General features: G+C 42.7%; 1 protein-coding gene and 1 long non-coding RNA gene across 4 annotated transcripts in view; one reads left to right on the forward strand and one right to left on the reverse strand.

Moving 5' to 3' along the window:
* The window catches only part of ARID5B (AT-rich interaction domain 5B), a 108,553-nt gene that overhangs the window by 5,843 nt on the left and 83,797 nt on the right, over positions 1 to 18,913 (reverse strand). For all 3 annotated transcript variants that reach the window (XM_052676895.1, XM_052676896.1, XM_052676894.1), the window contains 2 exons: positions 15,422 to 15,519; positions 4,026 to 4,224 (listed from right to left, as the gene is read on the reverse strand). In XM_052676895.1, the coding sequence (XP_052532855.1) occupies positions 4,026 to 4,224; positions 15,422 to 15,519 (297 nt within the window). The remainder of the gene's footprint in view (positions 1 to 4,025; positions 4,225 to 15,421; positions 15,520 to 18,913) is intronic.
* LOC128077560 (uncharacterized) lies at positions 6,846 to 10,465 on the forward strand. The gene is made up of 2 exons (XR_008205057.1): positions 6,846 to 7,019; positions 8,449 to 10,465. It is a non-coding gene; the product is annotated as an uncharacterized LOC128077560 (long non-coding RNA).

Consider the following 18,913-nt stretch of genomic DNA (forward strand, 5'->3'; position numbering starts at 1 on the left):
AGAAGAACATACACAGTACACTGCTTGCTACTGCTAGAGATGTACTTGTCAATCACCTTGTTGGAATGCAAGAGCTCGAATACCAGGTATTGGAGTCAAACAAAGAAACATACTCCTAGAAATGTACTCTTGCTGCCAGTGTCATAGTAAGGCATTTCAAAGCAGCAGATGTTTGTAGCCTGACTAGAGGTACCAGTGGCTTCACCACTGAACACTGAGGTTAGTCTTTTAAAATTAATTAGGCAAACGCTGGAGAGCAGATTTCATAACACAAACAAAAAGGCTATAAAGATTTTTCGCACTAGCCAACTTCACCTATGAGATGTACACACATCCAAACATTTTTTCTTACGTGAAGCTGAAAATGCAGGCTCTCTAGCATTGTTCTTAAAATTCAGTGATCACAGAGGAGATCATTCACACCCAGTTCTGCATTAAAGTGTGAAAATGACAGAAATGGCATACTAGGAATCCCTATTGTAGGCAGCAAATCACTGCTGCAGCTTAACTAGGACACGCATTTTTTTATTAACGGATTAAAATGAAGTTGTCAACATTCCGTAAGCGCGTGTGCACGCTATTACAAACGTAGCTTTTATATGTTATCGTCAACGGGACTGCAGCCCTTTCTGCTTCACCATTAATACAGCTTGTGTTCACAATTCACGCTATTCATCCCATTATGTCGCTGGCTGAACTGTGACCCGCAGAGGTCATCAGAGCGTCCCATCTGTGATCCAGCTGACTGACAGCCTTTTTCAAAACTGCTCTCATTGTCTTCTGACATGTCACGGTGTAAGACAGTCATAAAACAGCAGCATTGTGTGAACCCTTTATTATTATTGTTTTCTTTCTTTCTTAGTTGTAAAGATAAGACACATCAAGAAAGTTACTATCTAAATGCTGCTCTACAGTCTATCACAGGAGTGAGAAGAAGGCCCTAACGAATCTAATCATCTCAGAGATTTATTTCTTCACAGCTGCTTTTAAATATTCCTGTGTGTTTGGCTGGTCTATTAGTTGCAGTGTCCATTAGTCATCGTAACTTCTTCTTTTTAAACTAATAGCTGCCTTTTGCAGTCCAAATACCATCATTAGGTCCTTTACAAAGTACTATCCCTAGTCTCTTGAGCTTATAAAATTACAGGAAAATACCACACAGATGAGCAAAGCAGGGAGGAAAAAAAAAGATAAATGATATTTAATAACTGCACATTCTGCTCTTTGTTTCTGTTAAGCAACATTTTGATTGAAGTTTCAGCTATTGTGGAGAAATGTGCATTTTAAGGCTAATAGCATTTTGTCTGGTATCTTGTTACAGAGACGATGTCATTGCAATGGCAGGAAAAGAGAGAAGAGCACAAAGACAAATGCAATCCTAATAAATTAAAGTTACATTCTCCCCCTGCATATTTCTTGTGCCGCATGAGTTGAACGTGCAATAGACAAGACTAGCTTGGAGAAGATTCTATATAGAGAAGATTGTAGCTTGGTTATCCTTCAGCCCATAGCAACGGCCTGCTCTGAAGCCACATGCAGGAATGGTGTAAATGGTGGCTTGGCTGGGGCCACGCCTACACATCCACACGCAATGATAAAGGCTCCCTGTGAACAACACGCTGCCACTGCTGCCTGGCAGGAGGCCTGCAACAACCACGGAATCTGTGCTGGGTGAGAGGGGGAATGGTTTTAAACTGAGACAGGGGAGGTTTAGGTTGAGATATTAGGAGGGAGTTTTCCACTCAGAGGGTGTGAAGCACTGGAACAGGTTGCCCAAGGAGGCTGTGGATGCCCCATCCCTGGAGGCATTCAAGGCCAGGCTGGATGTGGCTCTGGGCAGTCTGGTCTGGTGGTTGGCGCCCCATACATAGCAGTGGAGTTGAAACTAGATGATCTTTGAGGTCCTTTTCAGCCCAGGCCACTCTATGATTCTAACCAGGCCACAGCAGATTGGAGGCTGCTCCACCCTGAAGGACTGGATGATGCCTTGGGCACAGAGCTCCATCTGCAGAGGAGCACCGATGAGCACCTGCCTAGGGGGGAAGCGTCCACCCCCGTGGGCCTCCTCACTTCTCTGGCTTCGTGCAACCATCCATACAGTGACCTGTGTGAAGAATGCAGTTTTTAAGTGCCTGTCCTGATTAAACAGGAGCAGGACACCATCATCCACCCTAGAGGTGAGAGATTCATTCTTCTTTAAAAGGTACCATTTTACAGTGGGAAATGGCCGCATTTGTGTATTTTTATTGTCTCGGCTCAGCTCCTTCTGCTTCCGGTAAGTGCAGCTCTAAGAACTCTTCCTGCAAACCACACACAAAAATAACTGCAGTTTAAGCAGCAGGAAGTTTCAGATAGGGAACAACAAAAGCAAGGAAATTCAAAGTGAAGGCTGATGCCCTGTTGCTGGCTTGTTATGCTGTGCTTAACTGTGGCAGTACCAACAGTACGTAAGGTATCTCGCTGATCTAAGACCCCACAGTAAACAAGTGGGCACAAAGGAGTGACGGGGAAGGGAGCATAAGCCTTAGCTTTGCACTTCCTTGCTTTGGGCAATCTGTGTTGCAATGTTCCACTGACTTAAGGAGGCTATATGCACTTCAGGTATTTGCAATCAGAAGCAGAGGAGCTTTCCCCCAGCAGTGTTCTCTGCTTTAAAATTACAGTGCAAGAGAAAATAAAAATCCCTCTCTGTAGAGCACTCTTACATTTGACATTAAAGATGCTGTTGATCAAGGCAACTGAAAACAAATTCTGGTTTGGACCTCAGATGACATTTTCCAGTGTAAGAACAACTTAAAATGGTAGTGGGACATCAAAATCAGAATATTCTGTTCTTGAAACAACATGCAAATTCTCAAATGCATCCATGCTTACTAGTTCTGTGATGTTTTTAAGCAACAAGGAGGAGAGTTGTTGGTAGTTGACTCAATACTGATTTCAAACTGGTTTAGAAACAGGACTTATGTACCTGCCAGACAGCAATGAAGGCAAGGGAGCAGCCGTAGTCTGCCGGGCATGTCATGTGTTTCAACATTCTTTAAATACTTACTTTCACTGCAACGCCTTGAAAGCTGCTGCGATCTGGCAGACTGAGACAGAAAAAGCAACATCTTGTGTATTTAGTTGTGTGCAAGGAGCTTCAAGGTCTCACTTACACAAGGTGCAAGGAGGACACAGAGTGGCTCAGATGGGCAAAAGACATGCTTAGGAAATTCTGGAGCAAAATGTCCATTAGTTTTATAGCACTGAGCAACATACGAAACTTACCCTTAATCTGCAGACAAGTATGAATTCCACTGATCTATCTTTACATGGGCTATGAACACAAAATTGGAGCTGTCCCATGAGCACACATAATGTGATTCTATGTGGAAACCAGGACCTGCCCACGTGAAGCAGGTTAGCAGCATCTCTGCTGAAAACCATCTGTGGTACGTGAGAGACTTCAGTCTCAGTTAAAGCTTGGCAGGTGTTTGCTCAAAATTTGACCTTCGAGTCTAAAGAGAAATTTAGTATAACATGATAAAAATCCTGAGAAGTGATATGTTTTCTGATGGATATGTGCATACATCTGTAAGTGCAGCAGGGCTAATCCAGATGTTACTACAATGAAGACCAGCTATACCCAGTTACCACAACATTATCAGCAGTATTAGAGGTTCCCGCACCCTATACTTAAGATTAGGAAATAACTGTAGTAGTTGTGTGGTTTCCTTTTGGCAGATGCTGATCTTTTCGTGGTGACCACTGTGTAACACAATGAGCAGAAATGATACTTATTTTATCTAGAGCTTGGTCTTCTGCCATCACTCCTAAGCAATATGGAGCTAACCAGTGGCTGTTTGTAACCCTGCAAAATCACAACAGAGATAGTACCACACCAATTGAACTTCTACTGCTGAGCAAACTCAAAGGCCAACTGTTCGGGATTCTCCAGTTTAAATTATGTATTTTATCACTGAATTTTGATTGATTAAAACAGCACTTTTTTAATTGAAAAGTTGAAAAGCAGGGAAGCAACCAACCTCAGATGCATCTTGGGGTTTCTGTGCATTATCTTTCTCCTTCTTGCTCTTTTGGTTTTCATTTTTGATGCGTTTTGTTCCAGACACTTTTGTTTTCGCATCACCCTCCTGGGAACTGTTATCCTGTTTTCGAGGTTTCACTGGAGGCAGTGGCTTATCTTCCTCTCCTTTAATAAATCTTTCATACGGCAGGATTAATCTAGGGGATTAAGGAACAAATAATTGATCAGGTTTTGCTTTTCTAGCAAAGAATAAAATGTATCTACTGTGAGCAGTTTACTTAATATATCTATTTTCTTCCGTGGCATAAAAGCATCACTGTAAACTCTATATCTACAAATCCAAGTATGATAAATCAATTTATTTGGCAAGATTACCGTGTGGCATAAATTGAGTGGAGTTGGCGCATATCAATTGTCAGTAAGGCTGCAGTGGTTCACACAGCCACACCAATTTGTACAGATGAGGATAAGAGCTACTGTGTTTTAGACTGATTAAAAAAAGACACAACCATTTACTTTTATTTTTTCTCCCAACCCTTAAAAGCACGCAGCAAACCCCAAGGAAACACCTCCAAAGCCACAGCCAACCCGATAACAGCTATACAATTTCCAGGCTGGAGGCTCCCCCGAGTGCAAGGATAAATGCCAGAAACTGGGTGGAAGACATTCGAGTATGGAAACCTGCAACAGCAGGCACAGCACACAGCGTGGTGCAGTGCCAGCCCAACCCGACCCTTCCAAACACACCCTCAAAGGGTGACAGTCACCATGGTCCCTGCCTTCCCAAATGAGTCTTTTCTCTTCAAGAGTTAAAAGTGAAAGAATTTTGAGCAGTGGAACCTTCCTCCACAAAGCATACAGAATCGCTTTAAAAAAAAGAAAGAAACACAAACAGAAAATATTCTCCCCCAAAAGCATCAAACACTCTGAGTTTTAATCTATCTGTTTTCCCTTTGCTATTCTTCATCTGAAAGGAAAAATAACTGATATAATTAAAAGGGATGGATTGCATTACAATCTCAGTTTCAACTTCAGTGATTAAAGTTTTTATAATGCATTTGGTATGATTAATGACTCACTGTGGGATTAATACAAGACTGAGACTTTAAAAATATGAACTTTAATACAGCAAACATAATTTTTTTTTTTTTTTTAAGACAAGTTGACTCTGTGAGGAAAATGTACTTTGCTTATAAACAACATAAATCTGTTCAAATACCAGGAATCCTTAATTATCTTTAATCTAGGACTCCAAGGCAGAAACCTCTTTGGTTCAGATATTCGTTTGTTATCCTAGAATCAGCTCCTAAGCATGCAATTTTGATTTACATACTTAGATGTTCAAACACAGTTTGGGCTTAAGAGAGCAGAAATTAGATTGCTTGTGATCATAATATTTTACATTTTAATAAAATACAACATAAATTATGTTAAAATATAAACCTAATTTATGCTATATTAGAACCAAAATTCATTAACTGAGCATGCTCTGACATGGTATGTGCAAAGAGGCGTGAATAATACTTTCTAGCCCTGAATTTGGCAGGGCTCCAGTAATGAAGCTAAGCAGAGCCCACAGGGAATATTCATCTTCAGATCCCATTACAAACTGAGTTTAAACATGTTACAGCTGCTAAAACTGGAAACTGCTCCCTCTATGCAAACTTAGCAAAATAATATGTAGTTGCCAAATACCTGTTTCCCACTGTAATATTACAGTTAATGTTTATATAATAAAAAGCATAACTAAGCAGAATCAGAAAAAAATAATCTTGTTCATACTTGAGGCTGCTGAATTTCACTCACAAAGCACAAATATTCGTGCAAGCACCGGATGCCTCCCTGTGCTGCACAGCGCTCTTCGGACTTGACTCGAGGCAAGGCTGGGCTTCACACAGGGCAACACTGATGTCGCTCTGCCATGTGTTAAATATTTAAACTCGCTTTTAATAAAAACACGTTTTATGACAATACTTGTTAGCGCTGCGAGGCGACTGTTTGGCTTTGTTTTGTTTCCATAGAAACACGCTGCCCGTTACAAATTCCCACCTCCCCTCAACAGGCCCTCAGAGCGTCCAAGTGCTGTGCAAGCAGGCGCCATGGCCCACTGGTGTGCCTTGCTGCAAGGAGGGCACGTAGTTGTGGCCCAATGGTGGGCACTGCTGCAAAGATGGTACATGGGGGGCTCTAGGCACAGCTGGGCCTGGGCTGCAGCAATGGCGAGTGCTTGCACGCCTCCCAGCCGGCCTCCCAGAGCTCCTCCTCCTTGTGGTGCACCTCACCAGAACTCATTAGCTTTGGTGCTAATTAGCAACTGTGCCTTAAAATTTCCTTTTCTTATCCTGAGTTCACGTGGGAGTACAACATTTTCATTTTAGTTATTTTTCACTGAGCTCAGCAGTTGGCAGTTCGACAGCAGTAAAAATACATTTCACATCGCCGGTCAAAGGCCTGGAGCCAGCAGCAGGAAATCTGGAATTAAATGTTTCTTGTATCTGGAAGCAGGCATGACTAAGGTAAAACGGAACCAAAACACAAGGATGGCTTGTTGGAGGAGCTCTCCGCCTCGCTCCCAGCACACCGCCTGGCGCACGGAGCGCTGTGGGTGCAGGGGGCACGGGGGATCCCACGCAAGGCGGCACACGGAGCCCAACCACACAGGAACGCTCTGCGTGTTGAGACTTCCGCTGGTTACAATTTTCACTGAGTGTTTTTTCAGTTATCCTGTCATGGTACAACACAATTACCCACAGGATATGATCTTATCATTTGATTATTAGAAGCTTTTATAGCACAGGAGTAATAAAGCTAAGGCAGCTCTCAGAACGGTTAGAGCTCCGGCTCACATGCCATTACCGCTCGCTGCACAGCCAAGTTAAGGTCAATATTGCCCAACGCAGGAAGAATGCGATCTGCTATTATCCAAATAGTTTAGCAGAATGTGACATGTCTGAAACGAACGCAGGATTTTTGTCAAATATTTGCAGCGCAGGTAAGATTTAATCAATCTTTGCACAAGGAAAGGAAGGACGGGGCTCGCAAAAATGCGCCTCGACACCTCAAACGTGCTGTGCTCAGAAACAACACCCGCACTGTCAGCGCTTTGGACGGGGCTGTCTTCGGCGGTGGGGGGAAGTATCAAAGTACTTATGGAGGAGGAAAGGGGGGCCGTTCTCTGGTCGAAGGAATATTTACTTGTGAAGCCTGCGAGGAGAGCACATAAAAGGGTCTTTATCATGATCAAGACTCCAATATTAAGATTAATAAAATGTATTATTTATAAGTCAATTAACATAAATAGAATATGTAAGCACTAGTGTATTAAAAAATCTTTCCACAGGCAGCAGATTTTTAGCAGCATGAGGGTTTTTTTTGTTTTGTTTTGTTTTGTTTTTTTTCCTGGAATAATACAAGAATAACATTTTCCAGCCAAGAGCAGAAACAGTAGGGGAGTCTTTGCTATCACAGAGCTTCTTATTAAATTCAGTCACTGTGAAAAGCGAGTCTTTTTTTTTTTTTAAATAAAGACAACTTAAAATCAATGCAAGTTAGATTAACAAATCAGTACTATACTAATCCTGATTTATTACGATGGGCAATATTAAGTTTAATCACGTATAAACTGCTACTCAAAAAAAGGTTTTGCTTTACTAAGTCCTGAATTAAATAATGGTGCAGTGTACTGAGTTTTCAGATCTGCATCATCTGATATTATGAAAAATTCAATGTACTTCTCTGCAGCAGATGTCAGAGGTCAGCAAATCTATTACAGTAATGTAAGTAATCTGGCTTTCTGCCAACATTTTTTTGAAAAACACTGAAGCAGATAATTTTATATTTACAAATTCTAAAATCCTCCAGGGACTGAATATCTTTCTCAACAAAAAGCAGAAACTTCACATTAGAGAAATGTATTTCACAGTATATCAAACATGTCTTCATCATTAGCATTTCATAAAAAGAAAAAAAAGTCCTTAATCTTTATTAGTCAACATTTTTTTTTTCCCCAGCTACAGAAATAACAATACAAGGTCTAATCTGAGTCAATAACCACTGCATTTTCATGTATTGATTATAAAGAATGAATGATTTTTTTGGCCCAACTCTGCTTCACGTAATACATGAGAGCACGTCTATTTATAGACATGATAAAAAAAATAGTTACAATAATGCAAAGGATCTGACCAACCCAGAAAGAGGAAGGAAATTAAATGTTAAGGCTGCCAGTTTCCTCTCTAATTCTCCCCACTGTGCGTGGATATTACAGGGTGCTCCGGCCAGGGAGGAACCATATGCCCGTGACACAGTGCTCTGTCCATGGGCTGCACTGGGGGAAGGAGGGCAGGAGGCAATTCAACACAACCCCTACGGTATTTTTATACCGTTTGTCTCAGTGTTTATTTTTGTTTTCTTTCTGGCAGAATAAAATATTCCAACATGCCTCCTATTGACATCATCTTGCTTTCTCAAGGGCTCCAAGCCCAACACAAAACAGTGCGCAAGGGAGCCTCTCAGCCACAAGAATAATCTTGGAAGCACATAAAATACCAGAGCCCATTACTTGGGAGACGCTGCCCCTTTTCCATTCCAGGCAAGAAGGTTAAGGAAGTTGTTTGCAATGAGAATGGAAAAAGACTTAAATCTGCTCTACCGAATGAACACAACCATCGGTTAACCCATGGAACTCACTGCCAGTGGTTATCTGGGGGCCAGGGGATTAGTGAGATTATGCAAGGTTTAGATGCTAATGTAAATCATGAGAACAGTAAATGCTCAGATTCAGAAACACTGAGAAGGGACAGGCAACAAATCACCTTGCTGGTAAGAGTTTGGAAAACACTTCCCTCCGGGGCATACTAAGTCACAGGTGAGTGGGTCTTGACTCCTTCCCCTGAAGGCACAGCTGGGGAGAAGACCACTGTTCTGCCAGGTTCACTAAGGGATCTTTCTGTTAGGTCCTTGAGAGCAGTAAGGCAGAGCCATCGTCAGCCCTGTGAGCATGGAGCCAAGACAAGCGGCACTGAGCTGGGGCGACTCAGCAACAGTCCTCACGCAGAGGCAGGCAGTCCCAGGGCAGAGGGCCTCCAATCGATAACCTCAGTTGCAGAAGCCTCACTGTCTTCCTGGAAACCCAAAGGCAAAGCATTTGGCTGTTTTAAGGGACCAGCAGGAACACCCTAGCTCTGATCCCCAAAGAAGGCTTGTCTTTTGTACACCAATATCCTTTAAAAGGAATAAATCTCCGAGCAATGCTGTCATAGGAAACAAGTCACCTTCAACAGCAATCAGCTGGTGAGGATTGACAGGAGTGTTAGACAGCTCTCTGGGCACCAGTGACCATTTTCCAGCAGAGAACAGGGGGAGGAATAACCCAAACTCTTAAGATCTTAGCCTGTTTTCTGAAATGGGAATATAAAACACAATGAGGAAATCAAGCCTGATTTCCCTGTGCTGCATTGTACAATCCAGAGGTTACGAAAGCAAGCCTGCATGCTTTCATGCAGAATACAATAGCAATAGGACTATTTGCATATGTCTGAAGTACAAAACTGGCATGTATTTTATCAGCAAAGGCAAAATATGTTTGAGTTCGATTTTGTTCGCAAAGAACGTCCCTTCCTTAAAGAAATGGCTCTTTCATCCTTTCATCAACAACTTTCCTCACAGCCCACTGGGAGTGCTGGTGGGTAATGAGAACAGCTCGCTGCTGAAAGGTGGGAACTGCACTGCTGTGAGAGAATTCAAAGGCACTTTGTTTTAGGTAAACTAGAAATTAGTGACATTACAAACAGCTGTTGATTTAGCTGCACTGTCAGGCGATGCAAGCTCAGACACTCTCCATCCTATGGCTCAGTGAAGGGAAGCAAGCAACCATTCCAGATTTAGCGCACAGCAAAGGGTGATGAGGACAGAGAAGCTTCCCCAGATCACTCTACAAAACTCGCAAGCCCTTCTGGGTCAAGACCCCAGGTGGAAAGGAAGATGTGAATGGGGAAACAGTTCCCCGCAAGGGAGAGAGACCATCAGCCTGCAGTCTCTGGAAGAGAATACTTGATCATCTGCTGAGCTCAACCAATGACTCTAGTCCTGGCCACTAAGTCTACCAGGCTGGAAACCCAGTTCTGAAGAAATTCTGAAAAAACAGCGTGTTCTCAGATGTTCTGAATGGACAGTTAAGGATCTGTTTTTTAATGGTAAACAATTACATTCCTCTGTCATCTGATACTTTTTAAATTTTGGGGAGGGGGGAAGCTTTCTGAATTTTCAATAGTTCCTTTGTTAAAGCATCTGTTACTCACATAATTGAAAATATGTTTGTTCAGTGGTATGCTTGAGAGTGCAGTTATTTAATCTTAATGATAAAGCCCTGAGGGCAGAAAATCTCAAGTAGAAACCTCTTTTTATTTACCAAAAAAATAACCAAAACGAAAAACAAAAGACACTCAAAAAAAAAACAGGAAAAGAAAAAGAGGGCTACGATACCTCATCTGTCTTCAGGCTTAAATTCATGCTTGATGGAAAACTACTGAGACAGTTTGAAACTTTAAAAGTTTTCTGGGAGTCTGTAACTAGCTGTAGTGGGAGGGGGGCAGGAAAGTGGGGTGAACACAAAAATAAAAACAAGTTGGTATTACAAGAAAAAAATATTGCTTGGCAAGTTTTTTGGGGTCAAACAAAGAGCTAGCTGTAGTTTACAGGATGACATAACACTTGATTAACTTTTGCCTGAGGATGTTTTCACACTTAGTGATGTAAACCAAAACCTCAGATAAATTACAACATATATTAGAAGACTACCATAAACATTTTCACTTATATGCTCTAAAAGGCTCCTATTTTTCCTTCCCTCCTAAAAGACCAGCTGCTATTTCCTACAAAGCTCCACCAAAACACTTAAACTTTACCAAAATTATCTGAACGCTTTAACAAAACCATGCAGCATTTGTAAGCAATGCAGGACTCTCCTTGCATATTGAATTACTTCACAATATCCTTAGGGTAGAGAAACTTCATGGTTCTTAAAGGGAAACCATATAAGGGACTTATTTTGACCTGCCTTGTGTTTCTGATAATACATAATATTTTTGCATGTGATTAAGACTGAAAAATGTCAGAATGGGCTCCAAGTTGGACACTGCATCTCACCGTTTTCAGTCTGCTGGAAGGGGACAGATGTACAGCATGCACTGCAGGTGCCCAGGATCCACAGACCCCAGGAGTCTGTCCCCAAAGCATGGCACAACCACCATGCAGAGCTGCAACGCCCTACTGCCTGCTGAGGTCCCCTCTCCATCATCTGATCCCCACAGTGTCCTGGCAGCCACGGCTTCAGAGCAAGCTGCCATTTGGCTATCCAAATTTGCAGAGAGATGAGTCCTGCCATGGACCCCTGCCACCTGGGTCTGACCAGGACAGCTGGGTGGCCGAGGCTCTGGTGGCTCACGAGGGTAAGGCCGTGAGCTACCTACACCATGGTACAGCAGGGCACGGCACAGTCCAGCTCCTGCATGGCTCTGCAGCACCCAGACAGGCTGCAGCCCTCAGGGACTACCCACTGCTGGCCATGGCATCTTCCAACACAACACATTTGGCCACCGCACAGCTGAGGGGCAACGCTGCACACTGCTTCACACCAGGTGCCCCAGCCCTGCACATTTGTCCGTAGCTGCTGGACGGAGCTTGCTTCGGAGGAAACCGAGATGAAAGACAGCCAGGCTCTGAGGCACAAAAAGGCCCCAACATGCAATTGCTAGCGTTTTATTTGGAACTTTTTATACCTTGCGAAATAGCAAGTTGGTCGTGGTTTTTGTGTTGTTTTTTCTTTTTTTTTTTTTTTTGAGGGGGTGGAGGTGTAATATTTATGAAAAACCCCTAACAGCAACGTCACTGGTGCTGCAGAAACACAGCCTATCGTTTACACAGGGTAATTAAAGCTGATGATCATGTGTTCTGTGTAAAAGCGAAAGAAACCTCAGCCCCTGCATGTGAAACCCACATCTGCATTAGGGGGGAAGGAGGTGGGGAGCAGAGCTCTTCGCAGAAGAGCGGCCGTTTCTGAGGGCTTGCTGATAACAGGGAGATGGGGCACTGACAAGGGCTCACGCTCCTCAGGAAGGCCCAGGCCAACACAGCTGACACAGATAGCAAGGGAACCGCCAGCACAGAGCACAAACAGTAATGACCAAAAAACAACAACTCCTCAGCTCTGCACAGCCCGAACCACAGAGAGAGCAACAGCTCCACGATGGGAAAACATTAATGCTTTTTATATTGGTAATCATCTGTAACATGAGCAATTAAGTACAGTACTAATGGACTATAGCCAAGAGCCTGGTACTAATATTAAAAACTGACAGAGATGGATAGGTTTGGAAGGGAAACCAGGCTGACAAAGACATTTTATGAAGTGCTGGGGCCTACCTGAAACAACCCAATTTGAGGCAGGTTCAGACCAGCCATGCCTACAGTGACAATAACACATTCACTGGCATTACGCGATACCTGCTATGCTTTAAATAAAAACACCCTTTACTTCTACTCAGCAACCTGCACTTTCATTATTACACTCATTAATAAAACAGAAGTTGTCTAACTAATGCACAAATAACACTTACTGAAACACTTACTACCTTGCTTTGTTTTAAAATGAAAACAGTTACTGGAAACGCAAACCATACTGCCTGAAATGAATCAGTTGATAAGGCATGCAGAATCTCCCCTCTGCGGGAGGAACAAGGCCATCACTTCCCCAAGCTGCCTGCCACCCAGAGCCCAGCAGGGGCAGGCGTTGCAGCCTCTCCAGCCGTGATGTGTGCTGGGGAGCAGAGTGCTGCCTGCCCTTGACCACACCAGCACTCCTATACTTCGGCTTGGTTGTAGTGTTGCCACCTTGGTACAGTTTCTGATTCTTTTCCTCTCTTTTCTTTGAACCAGGCACAGGGTCTGGAAACCCAGCCTGCAGTGGGGCGCTGGGAGGAGCGTCTGGGAGGCCACGTGGGAGCCACGTGCATTACGCTCTTCAGTATCTTAATGCTGTCACAGGAAGGTCACTGCCGTTGATGCAGCCTTGATATGCTCAAGCCAGTACAAACAGCTGGTAGCCTCTCTACCAACTTGAGAAAACCTAGTTACCACAGCATGGTGCCCTTGGCATCTAGTTGTGGAGACGGATGGCAGGGATGATGCAAACAGCAGCACCAGCGACACCAGGGAGCTGCGTGTTCTGCCTCCAGTAAGAAGGCCACTGGGATCCAGAAAGGAAAAATCATGAGGTTTGTTCAAAATTTACTTCCCAGCTTAATTCAATTTCCAGTTTAGCTTTACAACTCACCTTCAAGTTAGAAAATGTATGTGCGTCCTGAATCATTAATGCGTATTCCTGCATTGCAGTTCTAGCTTTAGATTAAATGTCATCTGAGTGCATTGGCTAGAAATGAACATTACATTTACAGGTGCTGTGGTTAGAATTACCAGCTGAAACAAACCATGACAATTTCATTTACTTTTTTTCCAAATCTGACGCTCCATACAGCTTTCCCGTGGTGGAAAAAGAGGGTCTAACATCAGAAATTTTTTTTGACAGCCATCCACAGAGACCTGAACAATAGGTCCTGCCTCATGTCAGAATTACACCTGGCTCTGGAACCCAAGGGCTCACATTTGAGCTCTTCGATGTCTTAAGACTCATCTCGACCATCAGCTAAAGCTGTCTCCTCCCTCAGACTCCTGGCAAGCAAAATAGTTTTTGGGCAGCTGGAAAGGCTGTGGTACCTTGAAGGCATGATGAATCTGCTCAGCTTGTCTAGTGAGCACAACAAATTGTGGTACTTTGTAGCATATCCCTAAGTAACTGCTGAGTAAGTCACAGGAAGGAGTCTCTAGGCATCTATGAGAAGAAGAAGAGCACAATTCCAGGGTTTTGCATGTACAATAATGACCCACTAGCATGAAAGTAGAAGAAAGAGAGGGGGGTTCATCATGTATCTGTGAATGGTTCATTTACTTTCCATAGCTAGCGAGGAACTGTTCTCTCAGTGAATCTTGAATTTCAGCACCAAGCCCAGGAACACTTGCTTCCTACATGCCCTGAAGCCACAGAGCCTGAACTCTCAGCATGCCTGGGTCTCCTCTGACAAAAAAAAACCACAGGGTTCTGCAAGGTACACCTGGCCAAGGGAAGCTCAGGCTGCCAGCTTTAACCCAATCAGCTGGCCTGTGTGCAAGAGGAAGACCTGAGCCTCTTGGAGCTGAAATGAGGGAGGGGAAGAGCCGAGTCCAGACAATCTGATGAGTCAACTAGGGCAGTCTATAACATCCGTCAGCAACGCAACAGCAGAGGAAAGCCCATCTGACATGTATAGCAACTCACACAATCTGCCCCACTGTTTGGCTCCAAATTCTGTTATAATGCATTAGATGGAACTTCTTGGTGCATCCAGGCCCTCATGCCACAGCTGCCACCTGTAAAGGACAGCAATGAGCCTTTTTCTCCATGGTGTGGGCAGAATCTCCCTCGGAGTGGCCAACATATAAAGCATGAAAAAAGGGTGAGAAAATGCCCAACACGCACAGCTCTGTGCACAGCAAGACCAGCCTTTTCCTGAGCCCAGCACCATAACTTGTTTACATTCTAGAACAAGAGATTGGACTTTCCTTATTTGAGCCTGAAATTGCAAAGATTGCACTAAAATTTTCTTGTCTACAAAAAAAAAAAAACAAAAAAAAGAAAAAAAAGGGTTGTTTCTAAAAATCTAAGTAAACCAAAACAACATTCCAGCTCCAGTATTCTATTCAGTGCATGCTGGCTTCACAAGCCCTGGAAGTTATTATCTACATGGGAAGAATAAGAAATCAACAGTTCTGACCAGCAACAATGGCTGCAGAGAAAGAGTGTTTGGCAGCAGCTTGCAGGCAGGGAGGAGGGAAGGAATGCAGTGAAGAAGAGGAATGCAGTGCTCTGCATGACCTACAACATTAACAGCACCCTGCATTGTGGGCTGCCCCATTATTTTGATCACAACCACAATTTGCTTAATTGGTATTCCTAAAAACCGACAGAAGACAAGTGTCTGCATCAATTAGCTCATTTCTCATTTCTCCTTGAGTATGTTTTGCTCAATTTTTCAGCTTCTTTACCCGGAAATCGGTTGTAAAAATTAAGATATGTACCAAAGAAAATAGATGCTTGTTTTATGTATTTAGCCACTGGAGACATATACTGTGGTTTAAATTACAATGGATTATCTGACTGAACTGTTGGGGGAAAATTTACTGTATCTTTAAGAAACCTCTTTCTCTCTCTCTCTCTTTCTCTAGTTCTTTATAAAACGCTTTGAAGGTTCTCCAAATTAATTTTTTCATTATTAAACAAGCATTTCAGATTCGTTATCTTACCTTTCATAATGTCTGCGAGTACATGTAGCAGCACTTGTGCTTCCAGGGTTACCACCTAATTCATCATAAATATGTTTCCATTGTCGACGGGCTGTTATCTGTAAAAATGGCAATGGAAAATTTAATCTTGCATCTTTACAGATTCTACAGCGTTTGAGTTCACAACAACAAATGCATGTGTGACACTTTCAGAACAGCATGTCCTACAAGAACAATAAAAGCCGCTACAGAATATATAGAGCGCACAAAGCTCTGGGTGTTGGGTTTCTTTTTTTTTTTTTGGTAAATTAACACTATGCCTATTTTCTCTCGCTCTAAAATGGAGAGATCTGACTGATTCATTATCAAGTCACAAGCAATCCAGCCTCACAAAAGAGAATCTCAATCAATATAGGGTCATTAACCATAAGAAGTTATGCAGACAAATCCCACGGTGAATTATGAAAATGAAGCTAGACCCGTACTCAGCACAAATAATGATTACGTAGTTATTTTAACTGAATTAGAGAAAATAAATCTGCTGCAAAACCCAAATCCACCACAGAATTCTGTAAATCCACAAAAGCAGAGTCTGTAACTCTATAGGTTACAAGCTGTTTATTTTTATCCATTTATGTCAGTAGAATATATAGATCAAATAGTAGTGAAATCTTAACATACTCCAATCTTAATATTTGAGCTATGTATTTTATTGGACTACTCTGATGAAAATAAACATCTTGTAACATATTGAGTTGCATACCACGGCTCTGTTTTTTGTACAGAAATTAGGATTATACAGAATAACAGATGGAAGACCTGGCAAAAGAATTGTTTCTGAATACCACTTCATTATTTTATATATTCCGCTATATTTAAAACAGGAAGAAAAGCAGGAATAGGACAAGCACAATAGATCACCCTCCTCTGCCTGCAGCTCATAAAAAAGGCCAGTGGAAAATTGTGGGGGCAATTTGGGGAGAATTTTGTCATTTTCTGTGGAATGCTGTGGATTTTAATATATTCAGCCCTGGAGGCTTCTTTGGAGTTACCCACAGAGTAGTCAATGGCATTTACTGAGGAGCTAAAGGCAGCAATCAGAAGAAAACAAATATTACAACTTGCAATCTGAGGCCTGTAATTTTAATCTAAACAAGAGGAGATAGCTACCATCATTAAATATTACAGGGTAAAAGGTATTTCTTTCTAGCTCTACATAAAAGGAAAATCCTTCCTTTGCTGAAATCATTCTCTGAAGCCAAAAGGCTGGCTGGAGACTTAGCATTTGGTATCGTTACAGTTCCTCCAAGTTCGTTGCTTGTGCAGTTCTCAGAAAACATCAGCACCAGCTCCAACTCACTACTAGTACTTAGTAGTGCAGATAAATTTGGCACAAATGAATTAATGAAATGAAACTAAACACTCATCTGAAGAAAAAAGTTCATTTTGAAGTCCTTACAACATCTCTTCCCCAAGCTATCCACACTTCAGTCTATTATTTTTACTGAAGGGGTTGAGGAACAGGAATCATAATGAGCTGTAACTCCTGGGAATATTAAAGGATGCTCCTTCTGCAACCTGAAAGGTCAAAAATCATTGGATCTAGTCCCAGGCTGTAAAGGAAAGCTTGGATGGAAAGCTAGTTCTGGTCCTGCCTCCCACACTTTTGTTATGGGTCACTGGGACAGGCAGAAGAATAAGGCATGGCCAGAAAGCCCTTGCCTTTCGATTGCTCCCCAGAATCAAAGGTCCCCCAGGGGCTGTTGCAAGAGGCCTTTTATCAAATGTAACCTGGCAGCCTCACAGGCTAAGGGAATAAAAGTGCTCAGAGCTACCCTGTGAGCTCTGCTATGCCCTCCTAGAAAGCCCAGCCCAGCTGGCTTGCAAGGCTTTGGGCCAGGACTTCATCTTTGACTAAGTACAGTGGGGCTGTGGCGGAATCTCTGAATGAAAGCAAAAGATTAGTCAGCAAGAGAAGGACAGCAAGTCCCCTTTTTAAACATGCCCATGCTACTACGAAGCACAGTGTCCATTTTCAAAAGGAACACAGCAGCCTCAGAACCAAAGTCTCATTAACTATGAGCCAAATCCAAAGTTGATACTCAAGCTGGATCAATAGCAAACACAACTTTCCTTAAGGTGAAAGGGGAATTCCTCTGAAGTCACTGGACACTGTTATTGGTGTCCATCTCCTCTAGACTGTTAAAAATAATAGTATTTACACAAACATTTGTCCAGCTTTATCCAATTCCGCCTCTGCAGAGGATCAGAACTCCTTGGCAATTAGCAGAGTTGTGCCCTCCCACGTATAAATTTGACATTCCCTGAAATAACTGTTATTCTAACCAAGCCTGTAGATGAGTTTTCCCCTGCTCTGGAAAGTTTAGTTTTTATGCTTAATAAACTTCAAAGGACTAAAGTAAGTAATAAATTGCATCCTTAAACAATCTGAACAAAATGCAGTGTTGTGGAAACCTCACAACTGCCATGCAGGGCAGCACTGCTTGAGCTGGATGCTCATGCTGGCCGCGTTGAAATGAAGGACTGCTTGCTTTTTTCATTGAAGTCTCTCCCACCCACCTTAAGTGACAATGAACTTCTTGAGCAGCCAGGAAAGGGCAGTGCCTGGCAAAGCTTTGCTCATGGTTACTGTTTGTATCAAAATACCTGCCTTGCTTGCTTTTACACAGTGGTTTTCTACTCTGAACTGGTTCATATGTGGTCCTTGTTAGTAACACACCCATGGCCGGGGCACATGAGAAACAGAAAGGCAGGTAACAGAAAAGTGCAAAAACATTACAATGTTTTAGTTGGCTGAGCAGGGAATTTCCTGTAAACACATTCACAAGTGTCATTTTTAGGGGCATGGAGCTTTAGTAAAGTAAGACTAACTAACTAACATTATGCAAAAGCTTTAATAACTATTTCCTAAGCACTTTCCTTTCACACTTCTAGTAAATTCACTTTCAGTTTCTTGACTTCGGTTGACTTGCTGCAGTAGACAACATACAGAGGACAAAGTTCTTTGCTGCTTTAGTTCTCTAGTTTGTTTTTCTCTGCTCACACCAGAATATACATCTCTTGTAGTGTCTGCCACAATTCTAAGAGCACAGGATGCTCCAGGCTCACCAACCAATCAAGGCAATTGCAAAGGCCAGCCTAATTTCTGGCAGCTTTCCATCCCAGTGCTGGCTTCAGTTTTATATATAGTGGTCTTCTGGTTTGCAGACCCTTCCCGCAGTTTGCTCCAACCTACAGCTCCACAGTCCCAGTCCATGGCCACTGGGATTCAGGGGCATTGAAAACCTGCATGCCATCTTTCCCTGTCAGCAGAATCTGGAGTCAAGCAAGAGACTGCTCAGTCCAGGGATCCAAGAGCAGATTTGGATCTTGTTCCTGTAAGCACGGTATTAGGCTGTGACTGGTACTCAAAAGCAACCAAATTAAAGCAATGATCTTATCTATTAAAGGAGAGGACTGCTTATACAAATGCTTTTAATGGTATCTTCTGCT

This window comes from Tympanuchus pallidicinctus, unplaced genomic scaffold (assembly GCF_026119805.1).
Source record: "Tympanuchus pallidicinctus isolate F22 unplaced genomic scaffold, pur_lepc_1.0 scaffold16, whole genome shotgun sequence".
NCBI lineage: Eukaryota > Metazoa > Chordata > Aves > Galliformes > Phasianidae > Tympanuchus > Tympanuchus pallidicinctus.